Source organism: Zalophus californianus, chromosome 5 (assembly GCF_009762305.2).
Source record: "Zalophus californianus isolate mZalCal1 chromosome 5, mZalCal1.pri.v2, whole genome shotgun sequence".
Classification (NCBI taxonomy): Eukaryota; Metazoa; Chordata; class Mammalia; order Carnivora; family Otariidae; genus Zalophus; species Zalophus californianus.
The window spans coordinates 115784425-115807384 of NC_045599.1; the positions used below are offsets into that span (position 1 = coordinate 115784425).

Consider the following 22960-nt stretch of genomic DNA (forward strand, 5'->3'; position numbering starts at 1 on the left):
TTCTTACCAGTTGCCTTTTGGATTTATAAACTGCTGCACTGCATAGCCAAACTGTTCACTTGAAGGACCGGAAAATATCTTTGCTTCTAGGAGACCAACATTGTATGCCATACAACAATTTAAAATGCCTATTAAGAAAGATGAAAACACAGTCCATATTTACAATTTGTGAATATAAGTTTGTAATATAACTCTCAAAGGCCACTTAAAAAACTTGTTTTATATAATAATTATTCTTCTTATTAGTGTTTACCAAGAAATAATAACTACTGCTTTTTAAGTACTTATTTGTGGCTCTGGTACCATGCTAAATACTTTATATGCGTGATTCATTATCTCATTCATCCTCATAGTATTCCCAGGAGATGATTATTAATATTATATTTGCTTCGCAGAAATTTCTAAGGTTCCTGGAGATAAGTATGTCTCACAGGTGGAAAGGAATAAGGGTAAGGGCAGGATTTGAACACACGGCTGTCTGATTCAACTTGAATTCTAAAACCACATATTACCTCTAGAGACTCTTAGGTAACTTCAATTCTGTTTGTCCTTCCTAACACAGTAAGTCTCCAATCTGCCCAAGGGCAGAAGCTGAAGGCTATTTACTTTTTCTCCTAAATTCCCCTGAAGATTTTGATATGGACTCTATATGAAGTATCTGTTGGAAATGCATGGCTTCTTCAAAGGAGGAAGAAAAATCACAGCTCCTTGAAAATTATATCATTTTCTTTCAGAAGAGATCATTTTTGAGGATGAAAATGTAGGGGATGGAGTCCTATCACTTTTATTCCACTGAGAACTGTCAGAAGTGGTTTTGGTTTTTGATGCTTCTTTCTCAGTGCTCGAGAAATGATAATCATTTTCAAAAACAACAAAGACTTTGATAGGATAAGGCCCTGATAGACTTTTTCAAAAAACCTTATTTGTGATGGAAAGGGAATAGGGGAACAAGTAAGGTTGATGGCTGTCAGTCCTTCATTCTGGAGAAAGCAAGCCGGGTGGATATAAATGCCGTCTGTGGCGACGGGGTACGCTTCATCCTGTCTGCCATCAGTGTTTATTTTTGCAGACACTGAAGGCAGAAGTGGGTTCTTTGAAACTGACATCCAAGTCTATTAATATGTGTTTCTGTGAGAGAATATCCCACTTTCTGGGCAGCAATGAAAGTACAGAGTATTTCATAAATCTATTGTTTCAGGCACGGAAAGGCTGGAGGAAGAAGGCCTGCTCCTCTATGGGGCCTGGGTACTTCTGGGAGCTGATTCTGCGCAGCGCACCAAAGGAATTATGAAGTCAGTGATAAAGCTTTGGGGACTTAAGGTAGTTAATGTGCTTCTCTATGTGCCAAAGTCATTCCACCACAGATTTCTTCATTCAAGAGAGCTCAGCTCATTATTTATTAGAAATGTGGTCACCCAGGAAGAGAAGGACAAATAGTAATTTTGAAATACTGTGACAAAATCTGCATAGCTCTACATTTGCAAATTTTCTCCTTAACACCTATTTTTCACATGTACAATTCTTCCTTCTTATTTTTCAGGAAATAAAATGCAGAAGAAAATAACATAGCAAATTAATCACGGAACGAGAATTGACATTCAGAATACTGGTGTTTTCAAACAATAGTTTAACTTCACCCCATTGTGCGGAACTCAATAAATGCTACCTAATTATGTTACCAGTTATCTAACATACTAGTAAAAGCTTGGGAAGATGATGTCAAATGCTCCTTCTTTTCTAATATGTAATGCTGGAAAGGCCATATATGATGCAATGGCATCATTTTAATTAATTAGAACCATTAATTAGACCTCAGCAGATCATGTAATGACACAAAATCACGCTGAAATTCATTTTATCATCTAGCAGTTAAATTTCAATTTATATATGTTATATATAAATATATACTTTATATATTATATACATATATACATATATGTATGTGTATATATACACATGTATGTTTATACACACATATATAAAATGTTATTCAAAAATATAAATCAGATCACTTTTCTCTGCTAAAAATATCCCAGTATCTTTTATTTTTTTTCTTAAGTATAATTAACATACAGTATTATAATAGTTTCAGGCATACAATATAATTCAACAGTTCTGTTCATTATTCAGTGCTGATCTCCCTAAGTGTGCTCTCAGTCATTTGTATCTATTTCACCCATCCCCTAGTCCACTTTGCCTACCTCCCCTTTGGCAACTACCAGTTTGTTCTCTGTATTTAAGAGTCTGCTTTTCTGTTTGTCTCTTTTTTTTCTTTGTTCATTTGTTTTGTTACTTAAATTCCACATATGAACAAAATCATACGATATTTGTCTTTCTTAGACTGATTTATTTCACCTAGCATTATAGCCTCTAGGTCCATCCATGTTGTTGCAAATGGCAAGATTTCATTCTTTTTTTATGTCCGAGTAATATTCCATAGTAGTATTTATATATATGTGTGTGTATAAAAATGTGTGTGTATGTATATGTACATGTATATATGTATATGTATATATAAATATACATACACACACACCACATCTTCTTTATCCATTCATCTATTGATGGACACTTGGGTTGCTTCCATATCTTGGCTATTGTAAATAATGTTGCAATAAACATTGAGATACAGGTATTTTTTCTAATTTGTGTTTTTGTATTCTTTGGGTAAATACTAGTAGTGGAATTACTGGATCAATGGTAACTCTATTTTTAATTTTTTGAGGAAGCTCCATACTGTTTCCCACAGTGGCTGCACAAAATTACATTCCCACAACAGTGCACGAGGATTCCTTTCTCTCCACATCTTTGCCAACCCTTGTTTCTTGTGTTTTTGATTTTAGCCATTCTGACAGGTGTGAGCTAGTATCTCATTGTAGTTTTGATTTGCATTTCCCTGATGATGAATGATGTTGAGCATCTTTTCATGTGTTTGTTGGCCATCTGTATGTCATCTTTGGAGAAATGTCTGTTCATGTCTTCTGCCCATTTTTAATTGGATTTTTTTTTTTTTTGGTGTGGAGTTTTATAAGTTCTTTACACACACACACACACACACACACACACACACACACACACACCCTGATTGGGTATATCACTTGCAAATATCTTCTCCTATTCAGTGGGTTGTCTTTTTGTTTTCTTGATCGTTTCTTTCACTGTGCAGAAGCATTTTATTTTGGTATAGTCCCGATAGTTTAATTTTGCTTTTATTTCCTTTCCCAGGGGAGACATATCTGGAAAAATGTTTCTACAGTGATGACAAACAAATTACTGCCTATGTTTTCTTCTAGGAATTTTATTTTTTCAGGTCTCACATTTAGGTCTTTAATCCATTTTGAGTTTATTTTTGTGTATGGTGTAAGAAAATAGTCCAGTTTCCTTCTTGTGCAAGTAGCTGTTCAGTTTTTCCAACACTATTTGTTGAAGAAACTGTCTTTTTCCTAATTTATGTTCTTGCCTCCTTTGTCATAGAAATATCCCAATGTCTTATCAGTACACTGAGAATAAAATCCAATTTTCTTACCATAGTTTCAAAGGTCATTCATGATGTGACCTTGTGTATCTGGTGACTTCACTTTCGCTACCCTCCTTCCTCACTATGTTCCAGCCACACTGGCTTTCCTTCTGTTCTTTGAGCACAAGCAGCTCATTCTGCTTATGGCCTTTGCAGCTGCCTGACCCACTGCCTACAACATTTTCTTCCCAGCTCAGCATCTATGTCTTGGCATCTATTCATTATTTAGGTCTCTGCTCTCCTTGTAGAGACTTCCCCTGACTCCTCTATCTAGCAGCAACATTCTACTCCATCAATATACCACTATCACAGCACCAATTACCTGAAATTATCTTATGTATCTGCATTATTTTGTGTCTGTCTCTGCCTAGTAAGACCTAAACTCCTTGTAAGCTCAGATTTTATTTCATTTATTCACTCTTATTTTCTCAACACCTAGTATAGTTCATTTGTTGAATGAAATGAATTTTTAATTAACATATGCTCTTCAATGATAATTTGGAATATAGAGAAATTTAGAGGAAGAAAGATCACTCAAAGCCGTATCATTTTAATGCAAGTGCCGTGAATTTGGATATATTTCCTTCCAGCATTTTTTCCTCATTTAAACCATAAACTTGTATCATATTCTTTCTTAGTGCTTATGTCTGCATACCTATTCAGAATCACTTTGACTCATTTGATCCCCCATGAAACCTTGTGAAGAAGCAAAATGTAGCTATTATTACCAACGTATAAATAAGGAGGTTAGATACCATTCTTGTTCAGTGTCACACATTTGGTGGCTGAACTCTGAGTCGGGGTCTGGCTCATTTTCTCAACCTTATTGTCCAGAACTTCCTTCATAAATGGTCTGCTCATTTCCTCACTAAATATGTCATTTTCCATTGCCATTCCTTATTCCATTGATCCTAAATCTCTTCTTTCCTGCTAATTCAATCCTCCCCTCAAGACCACGCCTCTTTTGATAAACCTGGACAATCTCAGTTCACTATACTTACTTCTCTTCAGATATATATCTACAACTCACTATCTATGTCATCATTTCACACTTAGCCTGTAATAGCTAATTAGCTTATGTAAATTTATTTATTCATTTATTTAAAGATTTTATTTATTCATTTGAGAGGGAAAGAGACAGAGAGAGCACAAGCAGGGGGAGTGGGAGAGGGAGAAGCAGGCTTCCCACTGAGCAGGGGGCCCGATGCGGGACTTGATCCCAGGACCTGGAGATCATGACCTGAGCCAAAGGCAGATGCTTAACCATCTGAGCCACCCAGCCTCCCCTAGCTTATGTAAATTGAATGTATGTATTCTAATTCAATGTCTATTCCTTCTTTACAGTCCAATTGTGTATAGAAATATGTTTCTATATCTGTTCTTATAACTTTACTGGATAGTATGGAAAATAACAACCATATTTGTTTCATCGTGTTCCCTTCCCCCACAACCATGCCCATATGTCTGAACCCACTAATAAATGGATCATTCAAAACATATTTATCTAGCTCCTTTGTGCCAGGCATTTTCTAGTCCCTGGGGATATAACAATGAACAAAACAGACAAGATCCCTGTTGTCTTTGAGTTTCCTTCTGGTAATTTGAGTAAAAAATAAATAATTACATTGTAATGGGAAGAGTATTAAATTTCAGAGAACTACAAAGAACCCTAAACCAAAAGTTGAGAGAAGGGTAAATCTAAGTTTGAAGGTTTCATGGAAGAGGTGGCAATTAATCTGGACCTTGGAGGATGAGCTGAAATTCACGACATAAGGAGGAAGGCAAAGGTCATTCCAGGCACAAGGAACATCCTGCTCAGCCGTATAGAGATGTGAAAGAGCAGCTCTATTTTCAACTTTTTGAGGAACCTCCATTCTGTTTTCCAGAGTGGCTGCACCAGCTTGCATTCCCACCAACATATAACTCTACAACCCCGCAATTGCATTACTGGGTATTTACCCCAAAGATACAAATGTAGTGATCCGAAGGGGCACCTGCACCCTAATGTTTATAGCAGCAATGTCCACAATAGCCAAACTATGGAAAGAGCCCAGATGTCCATTGACAGATGAATGGATAAAGAAGATGCAGTACACACACACACACACACACACACACACACACACACACACACACACACACACACACAGGAATATTATGCAGCCATCAAAAGTGAAATCTTGCCATTTGCAATGACATGGATGGAACTAGAGGGTACTATGCTAAGTAAAATAAATCAATCAGAGAAAGACAATTATATGATCTCAGATATGTGGAATATAAGAAAAAACCCAGAGGATCATAGAGGAAGAGAGGAAAAATAAAATAAGACAAAACCAGAGAGAGAGACAAACCATAAGAGACTCCAAACTGAGGGTTGCTGGAGGGGAGGTGGGTAGGGGGATGGGGTAACTGGGTGATGGACATTAAGGAGGGCACGTGATGTAATGAGCATTGGGTATTATATAAGACTGATAAATCACAGGCCTGTACCTCTGAAACCAATAATACATTATATGTTAATTGAATTTAAACAAAAATGTTTTTAATTAAAAAAAGAGATGTGAAAGAGAAGAGTATGGGACAAAAAATTGGCACAGAAAGTCATAGATTGTTTCATTAATTTATACATTTCCAATTCTATGTTAGATGCTGTGAGTTTCAAGGTGACTTGAGCTTTACCCTGCCAGGGACACATCATTACCCAAAGTGTAAATCTTACCTCCTTGTCCTTATGTGAATGCTTGTGAATGCAATAATAGTGCCGCAAACTCAACATATTTAACAAGGGTGACTTTGTTGTGCATTTGTTGACAGTAATGAAGTCCAAGTACTCTAGCGAATCTCAGTAAAATTTACTGCAAATATAAGCACTGTAACCCCTGGAAGTCTAACTCATTTCCTCTATGTCCACAATCCTCGTTGATTATAACCTGGCTTGTTGCCATTTTCATATCCATAGGCAAATCAGATAGAAAAACCACCTTGATTAATGCAGAATTCGTTTATCTTCCATTCATTAAAAATTTTTTTTGAGAACCGCTTGCCCTGAGAATTCCTGCTCATCTCTGAAATAAGTGTTTGGGGAGCCTTAAAATTTAAGAATTGGCTTCAGCAAATATGCAATTAGTTCTCCTGCTTTATTCTGGAACCAAATTTTAAGTTATAAGATAATTCAAAAGAGAAATATATGTTTGGTGATCACATTAGTTAACCCAGTTTTGTTCTCAAAATGTAGTGGAGCTCAGATAGGAAAAAAAAATATTTCAAAAACCAGAGCAGAAATAAATGTATAAAACAAAACAGGTCATTCTATATTCAACAACAAAAATTTGGCAGAAGTTTATTGACTTCCAAAATATCATTGTAAGAGATTAATGATACATATTTGTAGTAAAAGATGGCAGAAGGAGGGTCTAATTTGTGTGGTCAATGCAAAATTTAAACATGTCTACATATGTTGACAGGCTGGTGGGGCAGGCTTTGCATGGAAAGGCTTCATTTGCAAAAAGGTCCAAAGAGATATAAGGGAGGAAGTTCATGTTAAGAGAAGAGAGTCAAGGCCAAAAGCAAGAGGCAGATTTGGGAAGAGTGTGGTGTTTTTAACCAGGGCACTCAGATTGCACTTTGGCCTATTCCTGCAAATGTATGCTGGCATTTCACGGGGGAAATATCTCTGTTAACTAGTAAACAAAAACATAAGAATTCTTCCAGTGATAAAATAACTAAGTCATGGAGACGTAATGTACAGCATGGTGAGTACAGTTAAAAACACTGTATTGTATATTTGACAGTTGCTAAGAAAGTAAATCTTGAAAGTTCCCATCGTAAGAAAAAACTTTGTAATTATGTGTGGTGATGGATATGAACTAGACTTATTGTGGAGACAATTTCACAATACATACTTATATAGAATCATTATGTTGTACACCTAAAAGTAATATGTTATATGTCAATTACATCTCAATAAAAAAAATCTAAATTAATCATTATATAGTTAGATATAGATGTAGATGTAGATCTATAAACTGGTCCTCCCCAGAAGCTGCAGAGGGTTGGCAGGTGCAGGGGCACAGAGCAGTGAGTCAGGCATTGTGGGGGCAGCAGGAAGGTGTAGAAGTCACCAAGACACAGGGGAACACTCTTAGGGGACAGCAACGGTTCCCAGGAAAACTGGGCTTAAGGGTCCAGGAGAAACACTCTCATCTAAATCAGGGACAGGGGAGACTCCAGGTGTGGTCTGTCCTAGAGCAAAATTTCTCTCCATCTGTGGGTCTATGAACCTTGAAAAACCGTGTTGTCTGCTTCTAAAATATAGTGGTAGGACAAGGATGTGACAGACATTTCCATTTCAAAAGGGAGAAATTAGAAGGAATGATGGGTCACAGGTACCAAGAAAGTTTAACCTAGCAGGTCAAATTCCATTAGGCTTCAAGGCCCGAGAATAATCCTCTGCCGCTCAAGGCTCTGTCCCCTGGGTCCACAACAGCTCTACTGGCCTCTGCTTCAGTACTAGGGGGCAGGATTTCTGCTGAAATGACATTCCTAAAAGCTTGTAGGTCTCCTGTGTACACCATGGGGATCTAGGCCATTACACAAGACAGCTCTCCACAGACCTTCTTTGGATAACTCCATCTCTATCCCTGGCCTCTGCCGAGATGGTTGAGAGGATCCATGGATCACATGCCTAATCTGTTCTGCAAAATTTTCCAACCACACCTCTGGCCTTTTCTTCAGAGCAACATTTTCTTAACAATGAGTCTCCTAATATTAGCTTTTATTTTTGTAATCTGGGTAGGCTGAGAGTCTCTCATATCATTATGTTGTTCTGTTTTGTTGAACAGTTTCTTTCTCAATTTATCTCCTTCGTCTTGCATCTTACTACATTCAGTTAGGAAAAAGCGGGGCTGCACCTTCAACATTTTGCTGGGAAATCTCCTCAGCCAAACATCTACGTTCATTGCTTGAAAGCTCTGTTTTCCACACAACTGCAGGACACAATTAGCCCAAGTTTTCTGCCACGAAATAACAAGGATTACCTTCCCTCCTGTTTCCAATAGCATGTTCCTCATTTCCTTCTTGAGAACTTCACCGGAAGCAGCTTCAACATTCCTGTTTCTACCAATGGTCTCCACAAGGCAATCTTCAAAGACCCTCTATCCAAATAAGGTAATATACCCAGATTTTGGGGGCAAGGATGTAGACATATCTTTTGGGGGGCACCATTCAACTTCATACAATGAGTATGCCAAGAATATTAAGATCCTGACTGCTGTTTACCTTGGCCATTTCTCAGGGTCGTGTTTACAGTGAGCAGCCTTGATGGATGAGGTAAGATCTCCCTCCGGGACAAAGAATAGGCTTGCTGACTTCTTGCTGTAAAATAGTAGGTTCCTGTCTTGTAATGCAGCCTAGTGTGGATGCAGGCGTCCATTTGGACCCTTTACCTAGTTACCATGAGACTTCATGGAGAAGCAAAATGGTTCCTGATGTAAATACGCTCGTGTGCATGCTGCTTGTTGTGCGATAAGAAAGTCCTTTGTCTCTGACTCAGAAATATCGTGTCATCTGTCAGCATCAATGAAACGGTAACAGGCTAATGTATTAACTTGTACCTAGGACGCAATCAAATCCTAGACCTGACAGAGTGGAGAACAAAAATTCCACAGTCAGGAAGTTGGAGGTTGAATGACAATGAAAATGGATACCTCCTGGGAGTTCAGAGAACTCTTGGAATAACATTGTATTTTCCTATAAGGGTGGAATAGGAATTTGAAGGAGTCTTATCTCAATTTTAAGAAATGGAGAGACTCCGATCTACATCTGGGTAATAATTCCCTGCCTCATGGTTTGTGTCTACCTTTATTTTTTTTTAAATTTTTAAAAAGACTTATTTATTTGACAGAGAGAGAGAGAGAGAGAGAGAGAGAGAGAGAGAGCAAGAGAGCACCAGCAGGGAGAGCTCTGCGGGGCGGGGGGAGGGAGAGAGAGAGAGAGAGAGAGAGAGAGAGAGAGAGAGAGAGAGAGAGAGAAGCAGGCTCCTTGCTGAGCGGGAGTCTCAATCCCAGGACCCTGAGATCATGACCTGAGCTGAAGGCAGATGCTTAACCAACTGAGCCACCCAGGCGCCCGTGTCTACCTTAAAAAACAAAAAACAAAAAACAAAAAACAAAAAAACAGTGTATGCATGTATCATTTATTTAACAATTACTCTGTGTTCATATTAAAGAAATATGTGCATCACTTCCACGGCCAGAGGTAAATCTATTCATGTATTATTGAGGCTACAGGGGTGTTATGGATGAATTCCATCCCCCAAATTCCTCTGTTGAAACCCCAAGTCCTAATGTGACTATATTTAAAGCTAGGGCCTTTAAGGAGGTAATTAAGGTTAAAAGAGGTCGTAAGGGTAGGACCCTAATCTGATAAGTCTAGTGTCCATATAAGAAGAGGAAAAGTACCAGAGAGTTCTCTCCCCATGTGATCACTGAGGTAAGGCCGTGTGAGGACACAACAAGAAGGCAGCAGTCCACAAGCCAGAAGGAGAGGTCTCACCACAAACCAACCCTGATGGCCCCTTGGTCTTGGATGACCAGTCTTCAGAACTGTGAGAAAATAAATTTCTGTTGTTAAAGCCACCCAGTCTATGCTACTCTGTTAATGGTAGCCCCAGCAGACTAAGACAGGGAGAAATCAGGTTATATCAGAAATTTTCAAAGTATTATTCTGAGTTTCAAAGATAATTCTGTCAATCCATATATGTGCATATATAAATACAGGAGAGATATATACTAGTTCCACTCTAAAGTTCATATTTTGTGTGGAAAAAAAAAATCCAAGTTTTTTTCCTGACAAAGTAACTGCATCAAGTCTTGGACTACTGTGGCATATAGTTTGATGATTTTGAGGTCCTTACACATTTTTTGATCTTGCAGGCGATGAACATCTTCAAAATTCTCCTTAAATTTATTTATTATGACTTAGTGCCTCCTGATAACTCAACAGATTCTCTTTTTTTCATAAAGATGTCATCTGGCAGTCTCACTGTCTCCTAGTGGCCAAGAGGACTTGGGAATACCCACTCATCAATCCGCTTCCTATTTTCACGGTTTATTTCTAAATTCCTTCTGTGTAAAAGGAGAAATTCTCCTTCTCTCTCTCTCTCTCTCTCTCTCATTCTCTCTCTCACAGAATAGCATTTTTGTGCATTTAGCAAGTCAATGCCTGCTGAATAACCTGCTCAGTAACCAGATATGCCTCACGTATCCTGAGGCAATGTATGGAAACAACACGCATAACTGAAGTGAGTATTTCCTCTGTTAAATCTCTGTTCACAGGCCACTTCTCTATAAACTTGGGTTCTGGTCTTCCCCTACCATTCAAGCCTGCATACACCCTTCTTCTAACTCCCTTGATACTTGCCATTTGCATCTCTTGTGGTGGTGTACTGCCTTAAAATGTTACTGCACTGTTCTTGTGTGTGAGTTCTTCCTGGAGAACTGTGTCATCATTCCCTCCCCTGTCTGATCTCACCTCCTGCCCTATCCCCTCAGCCCACTCAGCTGGACTCTGGCTCTTCCTTAAATACACTCTGACCACCGGCCTTTTGCATTCAGTCCCTCGGCATGGAATATTCTTTTCCCAGAAAATGTCACCTTCACTCTCACTGCCCTTCTGTTTGCATCAAACACCACTCTATTAGAGCTGTCTTTCCTCACTACCTGTGATGGTCAGGGGGCTCCCAATGATCCATATCTGCTGCTATTCATGCCTTTGTGTGACCCTCTCCCCTGTGACTTTAAACCAATAGAATTGAAGATTCAAAACACAGAATTGAAGTCTAGGATAGATCACTTCTGTGATTATATTACATAAGACTGTAACTTCTGTCTTGCTAGCAGATACTTTCTCTCTTTGTCTTTGATGAAGCAAAGAGATGCACAGGGAAAGGAAACTCAGGGCAGCCTCCAGTGGGAGCCAGAGAGGAATGGAGGCCCTCAGTCCAATAGCCCTGGAGAAAATTAATTCTGCCAATAATCAAAGTGAGCAGAAGTGGATCCTTCCTCAGGGGAGCATTCAGATGAGGCCCCAGCCCTGGCCTACATCTTGAGTGCAGTTTTAAGAGATACCCTGATGCAGAGGACTCCAGTGAAGCCAGGCCCAAATTCCTGACCCACAGAAATTGTAAGATAATAAATGTATATTATTTTAAGTCACTGCCTGTGTGGTAATTTGTTATGTTGTCATAGATAACTAATACATAAGCCCACGTAAAATGATACCTGCCCGTTTCCCAGCCCCTGCCGGGCATTCTCTCTCCCCCTTATTCCCCTGTGTTTTGAATAATGCATCACTACCACCTCACATGTTATACATCTATCTCTTTTATTTGTCTGCCTCCCTCATTAGAATCTGTACAGGGAGATCTAAGTTTTGTTGGAATTGAAACTTCTACGATTTGGGGCAGAGTGACTCTAAGGAAAAAAAAATACAAAATTATGAAACAAAATTCAGGTATTAAATACTTAATTAGGATGAGAAAAGCAATCCTAGCAAGTTACATATTTTTCAAAGCTGAAAAATCTGAAAAAACAATATATATTTTACTGATTGCCTAACATACTTCTGTAATACCTTTTCCTACAGTTTTTGGCCTCTATATCTTTTAATCACCTCTCCACTTGACAATTTATGAAATCATATTTTCTAAAAAGTATTCAATATGTTTTGGCATGGTAAGTTGAATCTTTTTTAAAAAAGATTTATTTATTTATTTTTTAGAAGGGTGGGTGGGAAGGGGCAGAGGGGGAGAGAGAGTCTTAAGCAGACTCTACACTGAGCACAGAGCCTGACTCAGGGCTTGATCCCATAACCCCAAGATCACGACCTGAGCCCAAACCAAGAGTAGGATGCTCAACCAACTGCACCACTCCAGTGCTCAGGCATGCTAAGCTGAATCTTAAAAAATGTTTATTATTTATAGTTAAGAGAAGTTCCTTTCATTTTATAATTCCTATTTGTAATGTCATGGGAATGTTTAGGACTGTTTTCCAATATCATACAGGAGCTATAATATTTTAAGTTCCCTCAAGTTTTCTTTACAGGGATTAATCCAGAAAATCTTTGAATTGGTGACATTTCTCAACCACTTTGTTGTTGACATCTTTGTTGAAATACGTTAGGGCACAAAAGAGACAGTGACCTCAACTTTCTCATGTCAGGCTGTGTGAACACTTGGGAAGGGGCCTGCAGAGTGAGGGTCCCTGAAACTTAAACCTCTCTTGTTTTATGGTAAATCTGTTTTTGTCCCTAACAGTAGGGAATCTGCCTATGTTGTTTACTGCTGTATTCCCCAGTATTCAGAAGAGTGCCCAGTCCATGGTTATGGATCAATCATAATCAACTGAATTGACAGACTGCTGATTGTTTCACCTTCTATCTAACAATCACATATAAGGGGAGATCAATATCTAACAATAACATATAATGGGAGATCAATAAAGACCAGCTTAGTTAATAAATATGAGTTCTGGACTGGTTCAAAGGAAGATGCTTGAATGCAGGCTACTGAGAAGATACACAGATAGATGGATGAAAAGGTAGATTAGTAAATATGTATATATACCTAGACATACAGACATAGACGTACAGACATATGTACAGACAAATATACAGATTTTATTTTCTATTTAGAATTTTAGAGAACATTTAACTTTGTTTCATTTATCTAGCTATAGGTGAACCCTAAAAAGAAGATGGACTATTTGGGGGGTGATGGGGTAGCAGAAGTATGCCAGTGCTAGAAGTTTAAGGATTTTTTTTTAACTGAAAAATCCACATACTGGGCAAGACCAACAGTATCTCATAATGCCTAAGAGCTTAGGGTTTGAATAGCTCTGTGATCTTGGGCAAGTTCCTCATCCTAAATAAGCCACCACTTTTTCACCTGTGAAATAGATATGACACACAAATCTACCTCATCGTGATTAGACAACGCATTTAAAACTCTCAACCCAGTGCCTAGCAAGTGGGTTGTAAAGACAGCTGATTTTGTTTGTTTTGTTTTGTTCACTATTAATATCATTATATGTTACCAAGGATAGCACGATTTTTGTGAAGTTTATAAAGACATACCAATTTGTGATCCCACCTTCACCTCTACCATGAAAAGCATATTCTAAATGAATTTCCACTTAAGTTTTTGAGAACTGGTGTATATCAGGTAGGAGGATGACACATTACTGCATTTTGCTGAGGCATACCCTGAGTATACCACAAAAGCCATCAGTTGGTGGATCCTTCAGGAAGTCGCACAATCAGGAAGTGGGGCTACTCAGATCCTGACTTTAAACTTTGGAAACAGACTTCAAACTCTAAAGTGTAGCTAATTATTATTTAGAATATTTATGACAATGACAAATGGTCATAGGTCACATTAGATCATTTGAACACATACACAACCACAGGAACTCATTTTCAATAGCATTGTCTTCATGCTAAAAGGACAAAAATGCAGAAATAATGTAGAAAGCCCTCTCCTGCCCCTAAAAAAACACAAAGCAAGTAAACTTGGAAATTATAGGCTCTCTAGAAATGACCATATACCGTATACAGATTTAAGCTCTGTGATGGCTGGCTTATAGCTACGGTGCTTGAAAAAAAAAAAAAAAGTTGTGCAAAATCCAAAAGCATAAGATGACCTTTACAACTGTTTTGGACTACAGCAGCCTAACATTTTCCTGCTTTCATTAAGAAAAATGCAATTTTTCTTTAAAGGCTGTTTTCAGTGTTAAATTTAAATTCAGTAAGGACCTAGGTGCTACCCTTTACCTCCACAGGTGATGTTAGAATTGAAAAGCAGAGCTCCTGAGGGGCTGCCTTGAATCCTCCACAATTCCCCCAGGGTCTGACACAGCTGCTATCGGATAGGCCTACATAAAGTTCCTTAAACAGATCTCTTCAATAAATGAATGATGATAAAAATAGATGAATACCAAGTATATGGACCTTTAAAAAATAGCATCATATATGCTTTTCCAGTTTGCAAAACACTTTGCTGTTCATAATCTCCTTTGATCCTCCCATTGACCCAGAAATGTAGGGAATAGTTCGCCTGCGATATGCAAAGTCACTGGGAAAAATGGCATTTAGTTTACTCTTCAGTGCTGGAGTTCTTGCCACAAGGCCACGAACATTAAATGTGCCTAATACGGGCACACTTTGTTGTACTGCACTTCACTTTATTGAGCTTTAGGTTGCGGTTTTTCCGATGGAAGGACTGTGGCAACCCTGTGTCTAGCAAGTCTATTGGTTACATTTTTTCAACAGCATTTGCTCACTTCATGTCTCTGTGTCATATTTTGGTAATTCTTGCAATATTTTAAACTTTTCCACTATTATTATATTTGTTATGGTGATCTGTGATCAGTGATTACGACTTGCTGAAAGCTCAGATGATGATGAGCACTTTTTAGCAATAAAGTATTTTAAAATTAAGGCATGTACTTTTTGGGGACATAATGCTATCACACACTTAAGAGATGACAGTATAGTCTAAACATAACTTTTGTATATACTGGAAAACAAAAAAAATTCACTTTATTGCAATATTTGCTTTATTGTGGGGGTCTAGAACTGAAGCCCCATTATCTCTGAGGTACATCTGTACATGTTTGTTTAGTGTAGTGGTTCTCAGCTGGGAGAATTTTGTTCCTTGGGGGCATTTTGTAATGTCTGGACCTATTTTTGGTTGTCACACTTGGGGGCTGGTGGCTACTAGCATCTAGTGGGTGAAGCCCAGTGATGCTGCTCAACATCCTACAGTACACAGGACAGCCCCTCCACCCACCCCCACCTGCCCTTCAGGAATTATCTGGCCCCAATGTCAATAATGTCCATGTTGAGCAACTCTGATGTAAACAATGAACTGTCTTGTAAGCACCATTAAGTTGATTAAGTTACCGTGGTGGTTTTAAAATCTGTCTGGGAATTACTTGACACTCTTCCCATCAAGAGAATAAGTCTCCTTCCTCAGAATCTAGACGAGACTTTATGATTGCTTTGATGAACAGAGGCAGTTGCATGATTTCTGAGTCTATGTTAGAAAAGGCCATGCAGTTTCTGCCAGTTTGGCGGGGGAGGGAACACAAGCCTTTGGATCCCTGAGTCATCCTGCAGGAAGTCAGGCTATCAGGGGGTGCCATGAGGGCAAGGCCCCTAATGGGGCCACACAAAGAGAGAGCTGCCCGCCCTCTGACAGTAACCACATGAGAAACCTCAGGCCAGAACTGCCCAGCCAAGCTATTCCCAAAGTCCTACTCAAGAAACCATGAGAGATAACAAATGGTGGTTGTCTTTTAAGCCACTAAGTTTTAGGGTGAGGGCTTACATGGCAAAAGCTAACCAGAACAATCTCCAAATTTGGTTGCTTGAAGTCAAGTGCTCTGGCAAACAGAATGTCCTCTCTTTCCCCCTAAACGGGTCTGACCATGGAAGCATGGAAATCTTAATTAGAGGTCTGCCACTCCCTAAGTGAAATAGATTATAATCAGCCTATGGGAAATAGGTCACCAAGGGTGGGGGGTTGTCAAAGAGATTTTCAGAAGAAATTCTGAAGAGCATTTTGAAATGATGGACAGCACACTGCAGGCTGGAGTCTTGGGCTTCAGTCATTTCAAAAACTGATTATTATTAAACTGAGGCATTTACTAGATGATCTCTTGATGTTGTTCTAGGCCTAGATTCTAGAATATCCTAATCTACACATATTTTTCAAAAGACAGGCATTTTTACCTTGTAACTTAAAAGGTACACCCTAATGACTATAAAGAATGAAGCATCACTTTACATCCACCAAACTAAAAAAAGTTAAAAAGAAACTACAAAAGGTGAACTAAAACCTAATGTTGGTGAAATTTGTAAATCCACACATTATTGAGGCCTACACTGTTCACTCCACAACAAGAGCTAAAAAATACAAATAATCTTTGACCCAGTAATGCCCCCTCTGGAAACTGTCCAAAAGGAAAAAGGAAAGAAAAAGCTTCTTGCACAATGATATTTATAGCCACATTATTTACAATAGGGGAAAAAGCCCACAGGAAACAACCTAAATATCCAACAATGAAACAATAGTTAGCCATGATATGGCAGGATGCATTAATGCAAAGCTGTAAATATGAAGCCCGTGTAGAAATGTACAAAAGATATCAAGTGAAAAAAAGTATATTTTTTACCAATCATTTCCATATATATGGTAAGTGTATCTATAAAAAGTTACTTTCACACTTATAAATGTCAAAAGAGAGAACTACAAATACTTTTTCTGTTGAGATGACTATTTTTGTATGTGTCATTTTTCTATAAGGATATTAAAACATTCAGCTTTAATATTCTGAAACTAGTAATCAAGTTTAATATTTCAATGGACTTATGTACCTCACAGTTATCTGAATTCTAGTTTTATGTTTATTTTTGTATTTTTTAAAAATTTTATTTATTTATTTGTCAGAGAGAGAGAGAGAGAGAGCACAAGCAGGGGGCGTGGCAGGCAGAGGGAGAAGCAGGCTCCCCGCTGAGCAAGGAGCCTGACACGGGACTCGATCCCAAGACCCTGGGATTATGACCTGAGCCAAAGGCAGACAATTAACTGACTGAGCCACCCGGATGTCCCTAGTTTTAGGTTTATTTAAAAAAATTTTTTTTTACCAATCGAGATGCCTGGGTGGCTCAGTCATTAAGTGTCTGCCTTCGGCTCAGGTCATGGTCCCAGGGTCCTGGGATCGAGCCCCGCATCGGGCTCCCTGCTCAGCGGGAGCCTGCTTCTCCCTCTCCCACTCCCCCTGCTTGTGTTCCCGCTCTCGCTGTGTCTCTCTCCGTCAAATAAATAAATAAAATCTTTAAAAAAAAATTTTTTTTTACCAATCATTTTTTTGAGCACTTACTATATGCCAGGTCTTGGGAATACTGGGGTAAATAGGATCGAGGGTGATTTTAAAGAAGGCATTCAGTGAAAGAGAGAGTCCACTGAAGCTAGATTATGGGTGCTGCTTTACAAGAAGAGAGTAGGGAGAGACAGCACTTTGGGGACAAAAGGAAGTCTGACCGTGCTCACGCTTTGATTCATCTTGTTAACTTGTCAACAGAGCTAGCCCAGTTGGACATTGCAAGGCCAAGAAGAGACATTTTAAAAGCAAACAAACTCTGCCAAAGAAGTGAAGAAAGAAAAAGATCGATGAAAGAAATATTTTAGCCAATTCAGATAAATCTGCACGTAGAGGCTTTTTTGCATATTCTAATTGGAAAGAACTAGGAAGTTTTCCACTTGGCCTTCGTTCAGAAAGTGCACCTTTCCTCCCTGTATGACAGGAGTTGCCACACACATCTCAGATTGTCATCACTCACTCAACAAAATTCAGCTGGGCCCAAGTGAAAAGGACATGGGCCCTTAGAATTTGCAATCAATGGGGGTGAGAGCTGAGTAAATGGATTTTTGAAATAGAAAGTGATAAGTGCTATGAACATGCGGGGAACACCCAAACTGAATTGGGGTTGGGAAGGTTTCCTGGGGCGCGTGAGCCTCAATGCCACTGACACATAAATGATGTGCAGAAGATGGGCTGGGGGATAGAGAGTATTTCACAAAGAGAGAACACAGACAAAGGTGAGAGACTGTGAGGATTGAACTCTTAAAAAGGGTTAAGGCCATATCTCACTTAGATCATAACCAAAAAGTAATGATAAAATGATGTCTGATAATTTCGGGGCAAAAATTAAATACTGTGATGATAAAGGGGTTTCTTAATTACTATGTGCTATGGTCTGAATGCTTGTGTCCCCCTTCCCCACCCTAACTTCATATGTTGAAATCCTAACCCCCAAAGATGATGGTGTTAGGGAGTGGGGCCTTTGAGAGGTGCTTAGGCTTCACCCTCATGAATGGGATTGGTGCCTTATAAAAGAGGCTCCAGAGAGACTCCAGCCCCTTCCACCAGCTTCGAACAAGGGGAGGCCTCTTGCCAGAAACGTTACCAACCTGGTGCCTCGATGCTGGACTTCCAGCCTCTAGAATCATGAAAGCCACCCAGTCTGTGGTATTTGGTCTAGAAATCCAAATGGACTAAGACACTATGACCTTTACATAAATTATTTATTTAATCATCTTTCAAATTTTTTATTAAGGCTTTTTTATTCAAGCTATTACGTTTTTATGCTGAAAGGTAAATAAAGATCACATAGAAGTATCCCAATTTCCAAGGCTAAGTTATTCTTTTTTTCTTCCCCCTCAACAATGTTAATAAGTACATGGAAAAACTAAGTCAATTGTTCTGAGAGATCTGTTTATACACTAGCATTTGGAATATGGCTTTGGAAAGGTTATAGAAGCCCAAAGATTCAGTGTCCATATTCTAACAAGCATCCATGAAGCTATTTGGTAAGGACCTGAAGGTAACTGGTCAACAATTTGGAATAGAGTTATCTGACTGAGCTGACCAGAAGCCAGCTTGTATTCAGTCTGCATTTCTACACGGTATCCATGGGAATGAGATCAGGCGTGCACAAAGACAAACAAAGGCCACCTTCAAATGAATGAGAGGGAATGACAACTGTCAATGTTCAAGGCATCCATGGGCGCAAGAGCTTTGCTCAGGCTTTTCAAAACACAATGAAATAATCTCTTATGCTGACAATACAGTGTCCATCACTCCTTTATTTCCACGGCTCTGTTTAAACATTCACCTCATTTTTATACAGAAAGCTTTTCAATGATCAGGAGTTATGTATGGCTTCTGTGGTAAAAACTGTCTCTAGTCACTTTAAACTCCTGAAAGGAAGAACTGCAGTTACTCTTTCAGAACATAGAATAATAATGCGGAAATTTTCACCAACAAAATTGCACAGTTGCGGTGAACTGTTTGGACAACAGAGCAGACAACTCTTTCAAAGGAAGAACAATATATTTGAAAACCATTAACAGTCCCAATATTCTGTGTCCCTGAAAACATTAGCAAAATATGCAGTTCAAGTTTGTACTAGTTAGTTAATGTGATTTATATGTACAAGAGTCAGCAGGCACAGACTGGAAAAAATATTTGACTATAAGTACTTTGAAATAATGATAACTTTAACAAAATTAAGAATCGGCATTAATTTCTTTTCTAATTTGTATGATTAAATGAAAACTTTTTAAAACACTTTGAAAACACCGCTGAGTTACACAGAATAAAAGGCTTTAATATCTTACTAACAGAACCTTTCAAAGCCAACTCTAATTCTCTGTGTTCTATGGGACTATGATTTCTGAAAAGATGACTTTGAGGATATTTATTATACTGGATAGAAATAAAGAACTAAAAGCTTAACTGGAGAAACCTATCTATAACTCTAAAAAAACTTCTTTGTTTCTTCAGAAATCTGACGAAAGCACAGATACTAATTCTGCAACCAGAGTTTGAACACTGTTATATATTATGCACCCTAAAAACCATGCAAAGCTTATTAATTACAGCTATTTTAGCATGGTAAGTCTGCTCTGAAACAGAAATATATACAAGGGCTCCCTCATCAGTCCAAGCAGCCACCCTGGAGGGTGGGGGCTGCCAATTCCCACGTCTGGGCTGTCTCCCTCTGCACCCCTCAAAGTCATCAACTTCGCCTCTGTCTCATCAGTTCATGTCTTCTCCATGTCAGACCCCAGAACCCACTCTGCCTTCCTTCAAATGGGCATCTGTGGCTTCGAAGCTGTTGCCAGAGCTGCTGCTGTTGTGGTCCTACAATTCTGCTCCCCCTTTCCCTCTGACGACCCCTTTGCATTGGATGTCAGCACTGGTCCTTTCCCCCAGTCTCTCCCCGGCTAGGGACTCCTGCCACATATACAGATGCCTCAATGCAGTTCTCAAAATTCACAAGTAGACCATGCAATAACGTAAGTAAAAGAAGTAAAAAAAAAAAAACCCAAAAACCTCATTATAATCATTTTTATGCAAGTCTCTCCCATGTTTGTTGGTTTGTTCATGCAAGTCTCTCCCGAACTGTCCCTCTGCCACTCCCTCTCCTCTTTTAGTGCCTAACTTCCGGAGGCTGCCTGCATTTCCTCACAGTGCACTGACTCCTCAGCCCATGCCCCTCTGGCTTCAGCTTTTCGCCCCATGGAGACTGCCCTCGTCAAGGGTGTCCGACATGTTTGACTTCTGTGAAGAAGCTGATCCTGCCGACCAACTCTTCCCTCTCAAGATATTTGTGTGGCTCCCTCCTTCCTGCAGCCTTCTTTCTGCTTACTACTCCCACTGCTCCTCTCTCCCTGGCTTCTCCTCTTCCTCATCTGACTCCATCAGGTAATCCCTCCTGTTGTGGCCAAAGCTGTCTTCTGGTCTCTGCCTGACTCACCAACACCATGTCCTCAATGACTCTAGTTGCCTCTGACTCCCAAACCTCTATCCCCTGTTGTTCCCTCTCCTGCTTCTAATACTGCTGTATATGTAACTATCTACCTGCTAGACATGTGCACCCGGACGTCTCAAACAACCCGTCAAGGTGAACTGATTATCTTTTTCATCTAAGTTGCCTTTTCTCCTTGCCTTCCCCATCTGAGCAGCAGCTCACTGAGCTCTCTACAGCCAAAACCTAGGCCTCAGTCTTATCTTCTCCCTCACTCGCTGCCACCATAGTAAATCCTTCAGCAAATCCTGTCCACTCTCCCTAACTACATTTCAAATCTGTCCCCTGTGATCTTTCTCTACTGCTACTGAATTTTGCACCATCATCCCCCAATTGTGTACTAAGCTAAAAACAAGACCAGAACCAGTTTTTCCTAAGTGCTTTTGGTGCCTTCAGTCTGGCCTCCATTCAATCCACCATCTTCCTTGCCTCCAGAGTGATCTATCTACCCAAAGGGCCAATCTGATCATGTCACTCCCCTGCTAAGGCTCTTCAAAACCTTCCCATTGTCCTCAAAAATCCATGCTCCTTACCACAGTTTACAAGGCCATTTAGGGTCCGGTGCCTACTAACTCTCACCCTTTCACCCTCTGTGAATACCTTGCAGTGTGTTCTGGACATAATGACCTTCTCCTTTCCTATTCAAGCATCTAAACCATGTGATCCAGGAACTAGGAGACTTGGTCCCATTCCTGGCTATGGTACTCTCCGTCCTATATTATTTAGCAATTAATTATATATAACCAAATGATATCTATTATGTCACAGAAATATACATTAGATATCTCTGTTATAAGCACAGACAACAACACAATATGATGAAAACAACATAACCAAGTTTTAAATTACATTTTTTTAGGCACAAAGAGATGGCTCTAAATTTCAACAGTTCAAAAACTCAAAGGCCATATAAAGGGTCTGCTTTCTCTCTTTCCCCTGGGCCAGTGTACTGGCTTTATCCTCAAGCTAGCTGATATCATGGCTGTAAGATGCTACCGCTATCCCAAGCTTCACCTTTAGACCTGGAAGTATGTTTCTTAACCAGTATCTCTCTTAAGAATGAAAAAGTCTTTCCCAAAAGTCTCCGAGCATACCTCCCTCCATGTCCCAGTGCCATCACATGCTCATGTCTAAATCAGACACTGGAGAGAAGCATGGGACAACCAGGAATGGCCCAGTGCAAGCCCCTCGGGGCCCCCCGCTCTCAGCTGCTCCGAGTAGGAGGCAGTCACCGTACTTCTGTACGGTGGAAGGAGGAGGGCAGGGGCCGAAATTGGTTAGGTACCTTCCAGGGGCTGAGACAATGTCCTTCCCTCATGTTTGGACTTGTTTCCAAATAGACTGTAAACTCTTTGGACCATGTTTCAAGTTCCCTATGGCTGAGCCTAGCACATTGCCTTCCATGAAACAGTTACTGCATAAGAATATGTTCAAATGCCAGTTTTATGGAATTCACTACAGTCAGATGAACAAGCCACCTATGGATCATCTGAAGGGGCATCATAGGAATCACTTTCACATACAGAATCTCTTGTTTCAGGATTTACGGCATTAAGATTCTTCTTTTTAGAGAGACATTCTTCTGTGTGTTCAGGTAAATCATTAGTCACCATAACAAATGAAAAAAAAACAACACAAAAACCCCACAAAACCCCTCCTATCTTTGACTTGCCAATTAGAATGACAGCCTTCTGTGGTTCCTTCTCTTTTATGCTGCACTGAATCTTTCAGTAACATCCCAAGCTAAGCAAGGCTTATAGTCCAAACCAAAGCTTTTGACTTAAGTGGGAACATTCACATGACATCAGGATGATAATTTTGGTCCCTGATATTTTCCCCATTCTTCCTGAAATACTTTATTTTTGATATGCTGACTTGAATTTGTGCCTTCATTTTGCTAAATGTCTAAAATTCCATCATTGGAAGCTCGTCTCTTTACATTCACAGGCTTCTCCCTTTTAATAGGCCCATGGCCATTAGCACATTTAGACAGGAATAGTCATCACC

The 22960-nt window shown here is 39.4% G+C and overlaps 1 protein-coding gene across 1 annotated transcript in view; it reads right to left on the reverse strand.

Moving 5' to 3' along the window:
• The window catches only part of ITGA2 (integrin subunit alpha 2), a 113502-nt gene that overhangs the window by 86677 nt on the left and 3865 nt on the right, over nucleotides 1-22960 (reverse strand). The window contains exon 2 of the mRNA XM_027604360.2: nucleotides 8-128. Within this exon, the coding sequence (XP_027460161.2) occupies nucleotides 8-128 (121 nt within the window). The remainder of the gene's footprint in view (nucleotides 1-7; nucleotides 129-22960) is intronic.